We start from the raw sequence: 14,641 nt of genomic DNA on the forward strand, positions 1-14,641 counted from the left end.
AAACGTTCCTCCTGTCTTGACAGTAGGTGCGCATATCTGACAAGCTTATTGCTCGTACTATGTAGCAGCTTTCGTCAAACGTTCCTCCTGTCTTGACAGTAGGTGCGCATATCTGACAAGGGTACTAACATAGGTGCAGGTTAGAGTGCACTAGAATAGTATACCGCCTTAGATGTATTACTAGAAACCTTTTAAAACTACTTTATAATAGGTCTAATGTTAAGATGTTAAGTGTAGTTAACAGTTTACTCTAAAATAGTAAGTGTGTTTCTTCTTTCTATGTTATAAGCTATTAAGTAACGTACCTAACAGGTTGGCCGGCCACACGGGTTGGCCGGCCACTTTTGCCAAGCCCCCACCAAACTCTACCTATCTACATAATGCCTTAACAACAACATCAGATTAAATCTTCTAAAGAACGTCAGATACAGCTTGCTCTTTAGGCTCTTAAACAAGACTTAAAACTCTCCTTGTAACGCGCTGCAGCTATCTATAATGTCTCTCACACAACACTAAGCAATTAACGCGCTGGACAGCCTTCACAAGCAGAATGCTGGCCTAAATTAAGGAATCTAACTAAGCTTAAGAAGAAGGTAGTTGTTAAGTACATACTTAAGCTTATTACGCGCGGATTTCCCCCTAGGCTCGCAGCTGTAGCTGATATAGCTAATTCCTTGCCCGCAGAGCGCAATCTAGGCCAGGTTAGCTTAAACTAGACTAGTATGTGGGTTAAGCACTGCCCTAAGTTTACAATAAAGTTTAATTACAAGTATAATTACAAGAGAGCGCTCTGCAAGAATCTAGAGGTTATCTAGAGCTAGTTTTGCCTAGTAGCTAACATAAAAGCTAAGTACAGTATCTAGGATAAAGACAGGTATAACTTTAACAAGTTAGGCTTTATAATAGGCTAGATATTAACTAGAGCAGTTGTTACAGCTTTAGAGAGACAAGGACAGCTAAAGGCAATATAGCAAGGCAATAGGGAGTGGACAACAGTTATCTAGGGCATTAACGCAACAGGTGGGCTATAAGATTACAGAGCTTTAAGCAGCAAATAAGGCTGCCACGCAACGTAGATTGCATAAAAGGAAACAGATTTAGGCAGAAAGAACCTTAATAGTTAAGGATAGGGCTTGTCTAACTGCTTTAAAGGAGTTTAGAGCGCGTAGTAATAGGAAGAAGCTAAAGACGCAGGTGCGCGCTAAAGAGGGTAAGCTAAGTTAAAGGTAATGCAGGCAGTGTAATTAGACTAGGCATAACTTATGTACATGTAAGCAAGTAGCAAAAGTAGACTCTAAATAATATCTTGTGTTGTATTACTCTATACAGGGCTAAAGTGGGCTGTTTTACGAGAGAATGGGGTGGTTTTAGTGGGGGCTTGGCAAAAGTGGCCGGCCAACCTGTTAGGTACGTTAGGCTACTATTATTTTAAAGAAGCCCTTCTAAGTGTGTTTAAAACCTAAGTTTAGTACTCTTAGGCTAGGCAGTATCTTTTTCTATAAGTAGAAGAACTATTTTAACTTTAATATAAACACTTTAACAGCAGCACTAATAAAGTAAGCTTTAAAAGCAGAAAATACTTCTTCTTTACTTATTTTTAGAGTTTAAAACGCTTATTACACCTCTATCTCTTTGTTACTAGTAATAAAGTATGTTTATAAAAGCTTAATTATTTCTTTTATATTTCTAAACTAAAAGTTGTCTAATTTAGCTAGGTATCTAGGCTCTAGGTATTTCTTTGCAATACTAGTAGTGTGTCCCTATACTAACGCTATGCGTGCACACTTACTCTAATAGTAATCTAAATTAATGTTAAGTCTATTTATAATAAAGGCTTACTATTATTTAAATGTAAGTTCTTTACTGTTTGTAAAGTTCTTAATCTTAAGCATATATTTAGTAAGGTAGCTTTAAAAAAGCTTAAAAGTGCCTAAAAAGTCTTTTACTATTAGTGTAGTAGAGGTAATTTAGGGCATTATTAGAAGTAATTTAGTAGTTAGTAAAAGATAATTAAAACTAATAGTTTTTAATCTAGTTAGCTATTTAATTTATGCTCTTAATTAAGCAACTTAGTCTTTAAGAGCTATGCTGCTAAAGTTTAACTTTAAATCTAGTAGGTTTTTAGCTTTAGGTCCTATAAAAGAGGGTTTAGCTGTTAAGGTTAGTAGTTGTTTAGCTTTAGTAGCAGGCATTTTACCTTAGCTACAGCTAGAGCGTGTTGTAAGCTTTGTACTAAGGTTTAAAAGTAGTTAAAAGTTAGGCATTAGTAGTTGTTTTTAATCCTAATAAGTTATTAGTAGTCTTTAAGTTTCTACTTTAGCGCACTCTTTACAACTTTTCTAAAGGTAATTTTAATTATAGGGGATAGAAAGTTTTAAACCTAAAGGCTTTAGTTAGTAAAAGGTCTCTAAAATCTTGTCTATAATAACTAAATAATTTAATGTAATAGTGTGTAAAAATAGCAACTTAAACTGTTGAATAGGCTCTGACAGCTAGCTGCTTATAGTATAAGCACTTAAGTAGCAAGAGTAAGAGTAGTGTACAGTGTGCACAGCGTACAAGGTAGGTAAGGTGAGGGCAACATGTTTCTAGTTCTATTACTCTTATCTTTCCTTTATACAGAGGAAAAAGGGGATATCTAGATGTTTATGCATAGAGGTTTACGCACAAGCATTATGTAACATAGATACGTAATCCTGCTTGTGCGCGATTGCTTATATCTAGGCTGCAACACTGCTGCTGTGTACAGACACTAGCAACTTTTCTTTTTGTCTAAAGAGTTGCCTTCTGTACACGTTACCTCCCTTCTGTCTATGTAGGTTTATTTAATTATGTTCTGCTTTTACTCTACCCTTATTTATTAAGACTTGCCTTAGTAATGCTGTGTGTTAAGATAAGCTAGTTGCGCTATGTAAATAGCTTTTCTTTTCTTTATTCTTTACTTTTTAAGCTCTGCTGTACAATCCCTTAGCTTTTTTCTCTTTTTATACAGTGCTAGCAGTAACAGATTCTTATAATAAAAAAGATAAGTGTGTATAATATAAAAAAAAAATAACATAAAAAAAAATAGGCTTTATATAAAGGTGTTATTAGTCTAGTTAGTCTAAAGCATCTTTGCGCACAGGATCTAGCTAGTCTATAGATGCTTCTATCTAGACAGAGAGGCAGTTAGTTAAGACTAATAATTAAAAAGCCTAGTTTAGTGTTTTTTTTATACATACATTTACTAGGTTATTTTTACTATTAATCTACTTAATTTTAGTAATTTCCCTTTTCTTATATAATTTATAGAGTAATATAATGTTAATTATAAGTTACTTTTTACTAGTAGTGCTTAGCTTAATAAGGTAATTATATAGAAACTTTAAATTTATATAAATTACTACTAAGATTAGTAGCAGTTTAAGTGTTTATATAATTTACTATAGAGTTGTACTAAAAGTAATTACATTATTAAACCCTCTAACTATTTTATATAGTTTACTAGTAAAGACACTTCTAGTTACTCTTTTACACTTAGTAAAATTCTAGTGTATAATGTTACCTAGTATTTTAAAGCAGTTACTTTACTCTGTACAGTCCTTATTACTTAATATAATTAAGAATTCTAGCTATAAGCTAAGGTCTTTATTATTAGTAAATAATCTATTTATAAAAATAAATAGCTTTGCATAATTAAGCTATAATAGTAAGAAGGTAAAACTATGCTTACTATTATCTATCTACTATTAGATTTATATGTTAAGTGTGTTAATGTTGTTGTACAAAGGGTCTATAGTTTGTGCAGTAATAAACAGGTTAAATGCTACCTTTAGTTAACACATAGATGCAATATATGCCTCTTTTACATATTACTTAATATATTATTATATAGCATCTTTATCTTCTAAGTTAATTATATAAAAGTAGCTTACTTATTTCTTTTAAGTAAAAACTACTATGTTATGTGTAAGTTTAATCCTTTTACTATTAAACTTAATAAGCTGCTTTTTTACTAGAATAGTTTTACTTTTTATATAAAACTTTGCTTTTTATAGTTTTTTTTCTTCTTTTTGCGTAAAATTCTTTATTATAATGCTTAAAGTGTTATCTATTTATAAGCTAGTAATACTAAAAGTGTGCTCTCCTTTATTAGTAATTAAGAGGTAGAGGTTATATAAAAAGATGTGTATACATAGCTTTTTTTTATAGTAGTTATAGTATGTTTTAAACTAATACAGTCCTAATTTAGCAGCTCTATACAAAGGTTGTACAACCTAGAGTATTATATTTAGTAGAAAGCTCTAGCGCATTTTCTTTAGTAGCTTTGCGTACAGCGTGCGCATAAGCTTATTTATTAATTAGATGTATACTTATGTAATATTACATAGTTTAAAATGCATTTTATATGTAGCTCTTAGGCTTACTTCTATAGCTAAGAGTAGTCTCTAGCTTATTCTCTAAATAGTTAGTAACTAGGTAAGAATTTCTTCTTTCTTTTTGTCTAAGTAGCTAGCAAACACTAGGCAGGATTTTTTATATAGTTAAGTTATTTTACTTTTTACTTCTTATATAAAGTAAAGGTTAAAAATCTAACTTTTATGCCTTATTAAGTTATATGCTATAACTTTAAAAGTGCTATTAGTAATTAAGGTGTCTATCTTTATATAGTCTAATTCTTTAAATAGTTTTTTAGGTGTAGTAATTACACTGTTTGTATAGAGCTTAATAGATAAAGCTTAATTATTCTTCTTCTTCTAGGTTAGAAATACCTAGTCTAGACTTTATGCAGGTTTCCTTTACTTTTTACTTTTTCTAGTATCTATATCTTCTCTTTGCACTAGTGCAGTATTGCTATTCTAAGGGGCTTAGTCTATAGTAGGCTTTAGTTCTGCCTTTGTAATATTTTTATAAAGCTGTCCTCTTTTTCTTTTCTTTAGAAAATCCCTTTATATAAGGATTAGTTTATCTAGGTTATTTATTATAAGTAAGTTGTCTTTTTTTTTTCTTTATAGTATAGTTTAACCTGCATATATTAGAGCTTTAGTAGGCTATTTTTTCTTTTAATAATAATGTTTCTCTCTTTAATGCTTTTAATCTTATATAGGCTAGTCTAGCTTTTTTTCTCCCTCTATGCTATAATCTCTAAGCTAAGGAGGAAGTTAAAAACTTTATACATTATAAGGCTATTATAGGTGTTAATTATATAATTAATGTTTACTTTTACATAGTTCTTTTAAAGTATTTTTATTACCTTTTATATAGCACTTGCTTATGTAATAATGTTTAGTAATAGTAAAAAGTTTAGGTTAATTTTTAGGTATACCTTAAAGACTAGCAGCGTAGGTACTAGACTGTGTAGGCTAGCTATGTTGTTTAGAGCCTTAACTGCTATCTATAAGATAGCCTTATTATCTATACAGTTACCTAGCTTAGTCTTTAGGATGTTAAACACTTATTAGAGAGGTGTGTGCGCGTGTTTAACTTTTTTAACTACCTAATATACTTCTACAGGCATCTACCTATATATAGCTCCTATAATCTTTATATAAGCTTAAAAATCCTTTAAAGCAAAGTTTATACTAGAGTTATGCATAATATAGTCTAGAGGTCCTTAATAAGTATTAATCTAGCATTTGCATAGTGCATCCTAGGTATCTTATGCAGACATAGATTTTAGAAATATAGCAGCCTAAAATAATATGTCTACATTAATAATATGTAAAACATTTTTATTATTAATTTATACAACATTAATAATAACTTTATAGTTAAAGTAAGTGTTATTTTTAATTATAAACTTAAATCTTTATAAAGCCTAGTTATATAATTAGCAGAGGTAGCAGAACTTCTTAATTTTTTCTAGCACTGCAGCATTAACATTATAGCTAGCGCTAGTTAGCATCTTCTAGAGTTTCTTTATGCAGGGGTGTCTAAATTAGTAGTAGAGGCAGTAAAGTTTTAATTTAGTAAAGAAAAACATAAATTCTTTTTTACTAATATTAAAAAAAAAGTGTCTCTATTTTTATATAATAAGAACAGTAGTTTTGTTTTTATATATAATAACATTTAAAACATTATTAAAGTATGCCCTAAGTTAGTTAGCATCTGCTAGTAATAGTAAAAATAGTGTTAAATTCTCTAAAATATAGTATATAACTAGACTAATTAGGTTCTAGATTTGTATAGTACTAATTAATTCTTTTAGTGTTTAGCCTTTAAAGCTAATATCTGTTTAGCTAGGTGTCTAATTAATTTCTATACATAGGTTCTCTTATATGTACGCTTTAAGTTAGAACTTACTAATAGTAGAGATCTTTACTGCGCTTATATTCTATAGTTTACCTTAGTATACTATATAGTATTAGTTGTTAAGAATAAACTGCTTAGCATATTCTTTAAGTTTAATGCTATAGATGTCCTTTTCTGTTACACAGTGTAGATAGGCAGTAAAGGTAAAGTAGTTAATAGCTTTTTTAGCATCCTTACTTTCTTATTTTATTTTCTTTATATTATGTAAATTATTCTCTTTCTTAGGGTAACCTTTAAAGTCTTAGATATATAAGGTAATAGCTTTATATAATAAAGTCTTATTATAGAAATTTTTATATAAGGTAACATACTAGTTCTTTGCTTATGTATAGTTATTATAAGAGTAGTTTAATAACTAACATTTTTTTTTATAGTAGACAAAGCACTTCTTTATCTGCGTGCAGTTGTCTCTAGATTATAGCCTAAACCTAGATAAAGATCTTTTATGTTGTTTTTTTTTACGCAAAAAGAAGCTTTTTTCTTGTTATGCAGACTTTTATTATGCAGAGTTATATTAGCAGTTTATGTAGTATACATTAAGCAGTTTCTAGAAGTATTAGTTTACCCTTTAGTCTATAGTAACTTAAAGTAATGCCTGTAAGTTGCTAAATAAGGCTTTATATAAGGGCTTAATAGTAAACATAGTATGTTCTAGTTCTAGTTATCCTTAACAAGCTTATATAACAGCAGTGTGCAGTAGAACATTCTTTTAAAATTTTATTTTTAGTACTTTTTATATAAGTGTAAGCTTATTAATTATTATTTTAAAAACTTTATATAAACTTTTATTAAAGTTTTTTTATTAGTATTATATAAAAGTTATTATTGTCTAGTTTGTCTAGTACTAGCTATAGTTTACATTAGTGTTAAAGTAACTACTTAAGGTGTTATATAAATGCTTCTAGTTATATCTAGGGCTTATGTTATATATATAGTACATATTTACCTAACTTTTTAAAATATCTAGAAAGATGTCTGTGTACTAAGTTTTCTAAATATCTAGCTATTAATATAGATTAATAAAATTTTTTATTTTATTTATAAAAATGTTATATAGTTAACTTATATAGTTATTATTTTTTTTAATGCTTTTTAGAATTATATAATTTTATTTACTAGAAGTTTTTCTTTAGCAGTTTCCCTCTAGGGTAGAAGTTTATACAGGTTGTAATGTAGTATAGATTGTGCAGGTGGTATTAGTGGTGCATACACTACTGCAGGCGGTGGTGTGTACAATTAAGGGTGTAGAGCAGGCGTTAGGTAGAGTGGCATGTATTATTTATACAGTAATTAGTGTAGTGCTAGCTAAGGTGTAAAAGCAGGTAATGCTAGTATATTTAGTGTTAATAGCAGCATTATGTTTAGTCTGCTTCTATGCAAAGCTTTATATAGTAATAAAAGTTATATATAAAGCCTTTTTAGTGTAATTACCTTCTTTTATGCTATATTATATAGCTTCTAGGCTTAGGTACCTTTAGTGCCTAGCTGTAGTGTAATTTTCTTGTCTTCTAGCACTTATATAAGCTCTCTTTTAAACACATAGCTAAGTGCTAAGAAGTTTTATAGTGTCTATTCTTTAAAATTTTTTATATACACACTTAGAAAAGTAGCGCTTTTTTAAGTTATTATGTGTAAATTAGTAATTATGTAACTTATATATAATTAAGTTTACAGGCTTATTAAAGCCTTTAACATGTTAATCTTGTTATTCTAGTACTCTAGGCTAGTCTTATTTTATAGTGTTACTTTTAATATCTCTATGTTCTTTATAAGTTATTTATATAATAAAAATTATTTTTTATTCTTTTTATTATTACATAGAGTTATTAGTTGCTAATAAGACTTTATTATAATAGTATAGTTAATTACTTTTTTAGTAGATTACGCAGGTACTGCTGTTGTCTAGCTGCTAGGTTGTGCAGCTTTAATAGCTTTAGTGTGCGCCTTACACTATCTCCTTCTTACTTTGTACAGTAGCAGAGCTTGCTATACAATGTAAAAAATTAATGTGCTATTATCTAGCTACTAGGTTATGCAGCTTTAGTAGCTTTAGTGTGCGTCTTACACTATCTCCTCTTTACTTTATATAGTAGCAGAGCTTACTGTATAATGCAAAGAATTAATCTACTATCTTAAAAGATAAGTAACTAAATAAAGTACCTTATAAAGTGTAAGTACTCTACTGTTACTCTTTCTAAGAAATAGGTAATAAAATAAAGTACCTTATAAGGCGTAGGTACTCTATTATTACTTTTGCTAATTTACAGTTAATTAAATTAACTACTAATTAGTGTTAAATAGGCTCTAATAGCTAGCTGCTTATAGTATAAGCACTTAAGTAGCAAGAGTAAGAGTAGTGTACAGTGTGCACAGTGTATAAGGTAGGTAAAGTAAGGGCAACATGTTTCTAGTTCTATTACTCTTGTCTTTCCTCTGTACAGAGAAAAAGGGGGATATCTAGATGTTCGCGCACAGAGGTTCGCGCATGAGCATCATGTGACATAGATACGTGATCCTGCTCGTGCGCGATCGCTCGTATCCAGGCCGCGACGCTGCTGCTGCGTACAGACATAAACTAAATTAAACACTTTTTAGAGTTAAATATAGTTAAACAAATAATTAATATAATATTATATAAGGCTGTTACTAGTAAAAGTAAGTTTTCTAATATAATGTAACAGCGCAGGCAAGACAATAAGTCTAAATGCAGTAGGAATCTACTTGGAGGCATATAGAAGTGCGTGGGGACTCTAAACCTAGGAATGCTATTAACACTTATAGGCCTTATACAAAAGGATATTAGAAAACTACTAAGCTAGCTACAGGGGCAAGGTGCGACTAAATACATAAGGGAATAGAGGTAACTGCAGAGGACTGGGTCGAGTCATGGTCGGGGCCGATACGGGGACCCTTCGGATAGGATCCGAGCGACCCGAGATGGAACGATTCGTAGAATCGTTACAGTACTAGGGTTAGAGCCACTCTTAGGGCCTTTAGACAAAGCCTCTGTGTAAACCCCTAATCAAAGTACAGGATCCTACATGTATAATAATAACTTTTTTATAAGTTAAAGAAATAAAAGTTTTTTAAATAAAAAACTAATAGCTTTTATTTTATTTTTATATTATATATATTAAGTTATTATATTAGCGTTAAGTTACTTATTTATATAGTTACTATTAAGCGTTCTAAACTACTATCTTCTAAAAAAAATAAAATAAAGATTTTGAAATAATAATAAGAGATTTTAGTAATAGTAAGTAGGACTTAAAAGTAATTAATATATTTAAGAGAATAAGTATAAAGTTAAAATCTATCTTATTTTATATAAAGTAAGAGAGATTTTATCTCTTTTAGTTAGTTAACAAGTAGCTAGTACTATAGCGTTCTTTCTTTAAGGCGTTATTATTATAGCTACGCGTTATAATAATTCTAGTAGTAGTTAATAAATATATTAAGATAAATAAAATATATCTTTACTACTTCAGCATGTTATCAGCAACTTAGTAAACCAGGCCGTGTTCACCTCGACATACTCCCCCTCTTCTTCTTCTCCGCCAGCTTTGCGGCTTCCGACTCGTACGCCTGACACGGGCTTGGCTCCAGCTCAGGCTATGCATGGCCTACAAACTACATCAAGTTCAAAAGGTTTTATGAAAGAACAAAGTAACCAGCTTGGCTTAGGTCTTACAATTAGCTTGCCAGGAAGTCTTGCAGCTCTATACGTGTGCACTGCGCAGAGGTACTGTCCCATAGTTCAATAGATTCGGGCTGCGCTTTGGAGCTCCAGGATCGTCGTTGTGGTAAAAGGGATGACCGCGTACTGAAGCCGCATCAACGCTTGATACTTCGTAAACACCCACCACGGTAAGCGTCGAAACAATTTTCCCCACTTGAAAATAACTTACACGCTTAGTACTGGCAGAGCAATTCTACCTGCCCGTATTTTATCTAGTTCTGAGCTTTCTAGCGTCGGATAGCGCGGCTTAAAGTGGGGTGTAACATTTCGAGGTTTATAGGAACAGTTTTTGTATAGCAAATACTGCTATCCTTAGAGCCGACCTTATGAAACCTACCTCCCTATTCACATTACTGTCTACCCTGGCAACAAGGTCCAATGGACCTGTCTTCTCACGCCCATCGATGAGCATCCTGGCGACGTGTGACCCTGCCGCAAATCCGTCCTCATGAAACCCAAACCCCATCCAAGCGCCAGCAAAACTCACATTTCGGATGCCATTGATCCTATCCAAGTGCCGAGACATGATGATGCTTTCTGAGGTGATGAGTGGATGGTAGTAAATCCGCCTGCTTTGCGGTGCTCTGGGAGTACGGATTGGGTTCATAGTTACTAGAACTCTTCCCGGGCTTCCAATCTCTCCAGGTACTGGTATGTCCTGCAGTTTATTCATGTCGAAAGTGATGGAAATCTTGGAACGAGGCTGCGCGGAACAAGACCGATGACCTGGTGTGGGATGAGTTTGGGTGAGCTTCGCCAGTGGTTGCTGATCGAGGAGGCAGTTCCATGCTACACGGGCCGAACGGCGTTTTGGGAGGAGCTAAGTAGGTCAGAGATGGAGCTTCCATCTTAAACAAAGAGACTTACTGATGTGTCTGAATGTAGATAGCACACGTTACGGCTCGTTTTGAAAGCGTTGAGGACTGTGCGCTGCGTGCATGTCGCTCCATCCCCAAGAAGCTGCAAAGCTTGGTTCGCGTGAATGGCAAGCACTACATGGTCGAATTCTCTGTGAGAGCCATCGGTAAATTCGATCGACGCTCCGTTGGGCAGCTGAGTGACACTCTTGATGTCCGTCCCCAAATGTAGCCGATGATTGGCAGGTAGCTGTTTCTGGAACGCATCCACGTATGTTTTAGAGCCATTACGGAAAGACTGCCATCTAAGTGTTGTAGCTACCGTGTCCAGGAGACGGTGATACAGCCTTTATCTATGTGAGTACTTGAAATTCGCGCCCCGGGTAGACTTCCACTGAAAACTTACATGAACTTGATTAGTAGCTTTGCAGGAAAAGTGCATGCAAACTCGTCCGGATCAATGCACCATGGTGCTGCCACCATGGGCATCAGAAAGTAGGTCATGAACTGCTCCGAGTACTTGTGCCTTTTTAGGTACGTTCCGATCGACTCCAGCTGCCGTCTGGTCGGAATAATTTCTGAAGGTCGGGTTCCGGCTTCATAGGACTCGTGACTCGAATGATCTTCGTCTAAGATGTCTTCCGCGAACAAACTGAACCGTAAGATATCGAAAACGAGCCTCCAAAACCAGATGCTGAACAGTAACACAAGGTTATGGCAGAAACTTTGTATCGAATAGCTGCCCCATTCGAAGGCTCCGTGATCAGCAGATACTCCAAAGGACATATCCGTAGGGATGGTCTTGACGCCGAGCTTTCGCAAGAAAGCAGTAAACTGTGCTACTCGACATTAGCGAACTCTGTAGTAGGAAGCCAGGGACCTCAAGGTATGCTCACGATATGTGGTCTCATCCATTGCAATAAACCCGGTGTCCACGTTGACCGTTCGTCCATCCCCCTTGAACGGTACAGAATTCGCATGTCCACCCAGTCTATCATCGGCCTCATAGATGTCAACATTGCAGTCTTGTTCTCGTAGAGTCCACGAGCAGGCGATGCCTGCGATGCCACCACCTACGATCGCAATACGCTGGGGAGGGCGTTTTTGTTGCTGGCTTGCCATCATTGCTTGAATTCAATAAAATATCAACAAGGCTTCCGGATGCAAGCTATAGAGACAGCACAATGACATCTGACTTCGGTATAGTGAATCTTATCCTATTCCGGTGCGATACCGCTTGGCGAGGGCGGTGATCCATTCACGAACCTGACAAGGTTACCGCGGATCATGACTATGCGGGCAGGCACGAGCAATTTAAAGCGCACCCAGACACCAGAAACCCCCCGTCCCTGGTTGGTAGACGTTGCTTTCCGGGCTGGATACTCATTACGGGTTATAGCTAAGACTGCGAATCTGCGGCTGACACTAGTGTGCTGCGGACCCGTTTTTGTGCCACGTCTCAATGAGGTCGACAGTTAATTTATCGGCAATCTCGGTATCGACAACATTGTAGCTTTCTGTCTCAGGTCACCATTAATTTCCAACGAAGTCCTACGCCGTGTGTCCTAGCAAGGCACACTCGCTACAAGGATGACACACAGTCAGGAGAGTACGGATCAATGATGGTACCTCAGCCCCCAATCACACGCAAATTATCAAAAAATGTTCTGATATTGTGCTCTTGGAGTTCACCGAGCGCGATAGTCGGTGTGTTGATCTGACCACCTGCGCCGGAACACATGCAGCCAGCCAGATTGCGGGGCGGCACAGAGCCAGATATTGTGCCAGTTGCCTACAAGCCTGCCCGGCAGCACAGTTTCTAACCGGTATCAACGCATAAGGTTTTGGGAAATAGGTCGAAGAACAAAGTTTACGCCCGAATTGCAGGCATCAATCGGCCACGAACGTATATTCTCACAAGAGCTATCGTCCAACAACGATCTTCAAATCCACTCACCCACCACACGGTTTTACATCGGGGCGCATACCATTCCAATCCGGAGCGACCACAACAGCAATCATGTACCAGTATGCTGTCTGGATGAGCGCTGCAACTCTGGTGATCGTGAGTATTCCCTCGGAATACCGATGACTTCCAAATTTATATCGCTTTAACCAGGTTGCTGGCATCGCCATTCGAAGACTCTTTTTCCATCCGTTCAGCAATGTCCCGGGTCCATTTTTGGCCAAAGTGACTAGTCTATACTCAGCATGGCACTCGTGGAGAGGCACAATGCACCTAGACATACAAAGACGTCATCAGCAATACGGTCCGTTGTACTGCCATTGTGCCCCAGCACGAGATTGTCCCTAACAGCTTGCAGGTGATTTAATACGATATGCCCCAAATCAGATTCTCTCTCTCTATCCTTCGGACATGGCCACAATCTACGCCCATGGGAAGCCATTCCACAAATCAAAAGGCTATGCGACCATGCTACCACTCCCGGATGGCTGGAGCACAATGACCTCTATCGACAAACGTCTGCATCATAATCTCCGTAGGGTTTTCAGATCCGGCGTCACTGCTGAAAACCTCGCACGTTATGAGCCGGCAATACTTCGAAACTTGGAGGTATACTTCTCTCAACTTACCAAGACCAAGGATAGCGACGGTTGGAGCGCTGCAGGTGACATGAGAAAATGGAGCAAGTTATCCATGACTTCCCGCGCCATAAATACTAGCTGACGTACTATAGACCTGTGTTTGGGATTCGACACCATGTCGGACTTTGGCTTGGGCATAAAAACGAACTTGCTGTGCGACTCAGCCAGGGACTACGTATTCCTCGCACTCTACACCCACGAGAAGAAAATGGGTCTCTGGGAACAATTACCAGTCCTTAATGACCTCGGAGTCGGCGACTTCGTCAGCTGGATTTTCCCTCTCCTATCTCCCAAAGCAAACCAATTCGCCAGCTGGTTCCAAAAGTTCCTTGACCAAGCGCTTGCCACCAATGCCACCCAACCCAAGGGCATCTTTGGCCCGGTTATCCAAAGCGGTTACGGCAACCTGGAGAAGCCTGGACATAACTGGGCCAACATGATCGGCGAAGGCGCTTTCAGCACCTTTTCCTCGGCTGATGGCTACGGCATGATGATTTCAGGGTTTTTGCACTATCTCTCCCACTACGCGCATGTGTACGAGAGACTCGCAACAGAAATGCGCAGCAAATTCAAGCCCGGCGAGAGAATCGTGTGGGGAAAAGAACTCGAGTCAAGCGTCTATCTCCGCGCCGTCATCGACGAAGTCATGCGTCTTCTCCCTCCAGCATGCGGCGTCCACTGGCGAGAGTGTGAGCAGGATGGCGTCACCATCGGCGCAGCTCAGGTCCCCATGCCTGTGGGCGCCGATGTGGGCATGAGTCTCTTCGCGTTGTTCAGAGACGGCAGGATCTTCCGTGATCCAGTCCGATTCTGGCCAGAGCGCTGGATCCGCGACATGCTGCCCGAAACTGAACAGGCGTTTGCCCGGAAGATGTTCACGCCGTTCTCCATTGGGCCGAGGAACTGCGCTGGTGGCCATGTCGCTGTCATGATTGCTAGTATTGCGTATGCGCATATCCTGGTAAATTATGACTTCAAGTTGAGCGGCAGAGAGCAGAAGACTGCCCCTCATGTTTGGTCGAATACCCCAGATGAGGTTGGAGCAGACAAGGAATTGATTTTTGAGAGCCATTACTCTATTGCTGGTTGGTTGAACGGTCCGTTCATTCAATTCAAAGAGCGAGTGGTATCCAACCAAAGCTAGTCA

The 14,641-nt window shown here is 36.6% G+C and overlaps 3 protein-coding genes across 3 annotated transcripts; 2 read left to right on the forward strand and 1 right to left on the reverse strand.

Moving 5' to 3' along the window:
- Positions 1 to 9,177: 9,177 nt before the first annotated feature.
- Positions 9,178 to 10,162, forward strand: BDR25DRAFT_354732 (uncharacterized protein; the record flags this gene model as incomplete). The annotated part of the gene is made up of 3 exons (XM_033695361.1): positions 9,178 to 9,248; positions 9,791 to 10,018; positions 10,048 to 10,162. 3 exons carry the CDS (start codon positions 9,178 to 9,180, stop codon positions 10,160 to 10,162), a joined length of 414 nt encoding a protein of 137 aa, XP_033548319.1.
- Positions 10,163 to 10,879: 717 nt separating this feature from the next.
- BDR25DRAFT_223723 (amine oxidase) lies at positions 10,880 to 12,009 on the reverse strand (the record flags this gene model as incomplete). The annotated part of the gene is made up of 3 exons (XM_033685123.1): positions 10,880 to 11,234; positions 11,294 to 11,726; positions 11,784 to 12,009. The coding sequence occupies 3 exons, from the start codon at positions 12,007 to 12,009 to the stop codon at positions 10,880 to 10,882; spliced, it is 1,014 nt and encodes a 337-aa protein (XP_033548320.1).
- A 1,259-nt stretch (positions 12,010 to 13,268) lies between these two features.
- Positions 13,269 to 14,638, forward strand: BDR25DRAFT_368400 (benzoate 4-monooxygenase cytochrome P450; the record flags this gene model as incomplete). Its single annotated transcript, XM_033697050.1, has 2 exons — positions 13,269 to 13,535; positions 13,587 to 14,638. The coding sequence occupies exons 1-2, from the start codon at positions 13,322 to 13,324 to the stop codon at positions 14,636 to 14,638; spliced, it is 1,266 nt and encodes a 421-aa protein (XP_033548321.1). The 5' UTR covers positions 13,269 to 13,321.
- Between the last annotated feature and the right edge of the window lie 3 nt (positions 14,639 to 14,641).

This window comes from Lindgomyces ingoldianus (assembly GCF_010093535.1).
Source record: "Lindgomyces ingoldianus strain ATCC 200398 unplaced genomic scaffold BDR25scaffold_14, whole genome shotgun sequence".
NCBI lineage: Eukaryota > Fungi > Ascomycota > Dothideomycetes > Pleosporales > Lindgomycetaceae > Lindgomyces > Lindgomyces ingoldianus.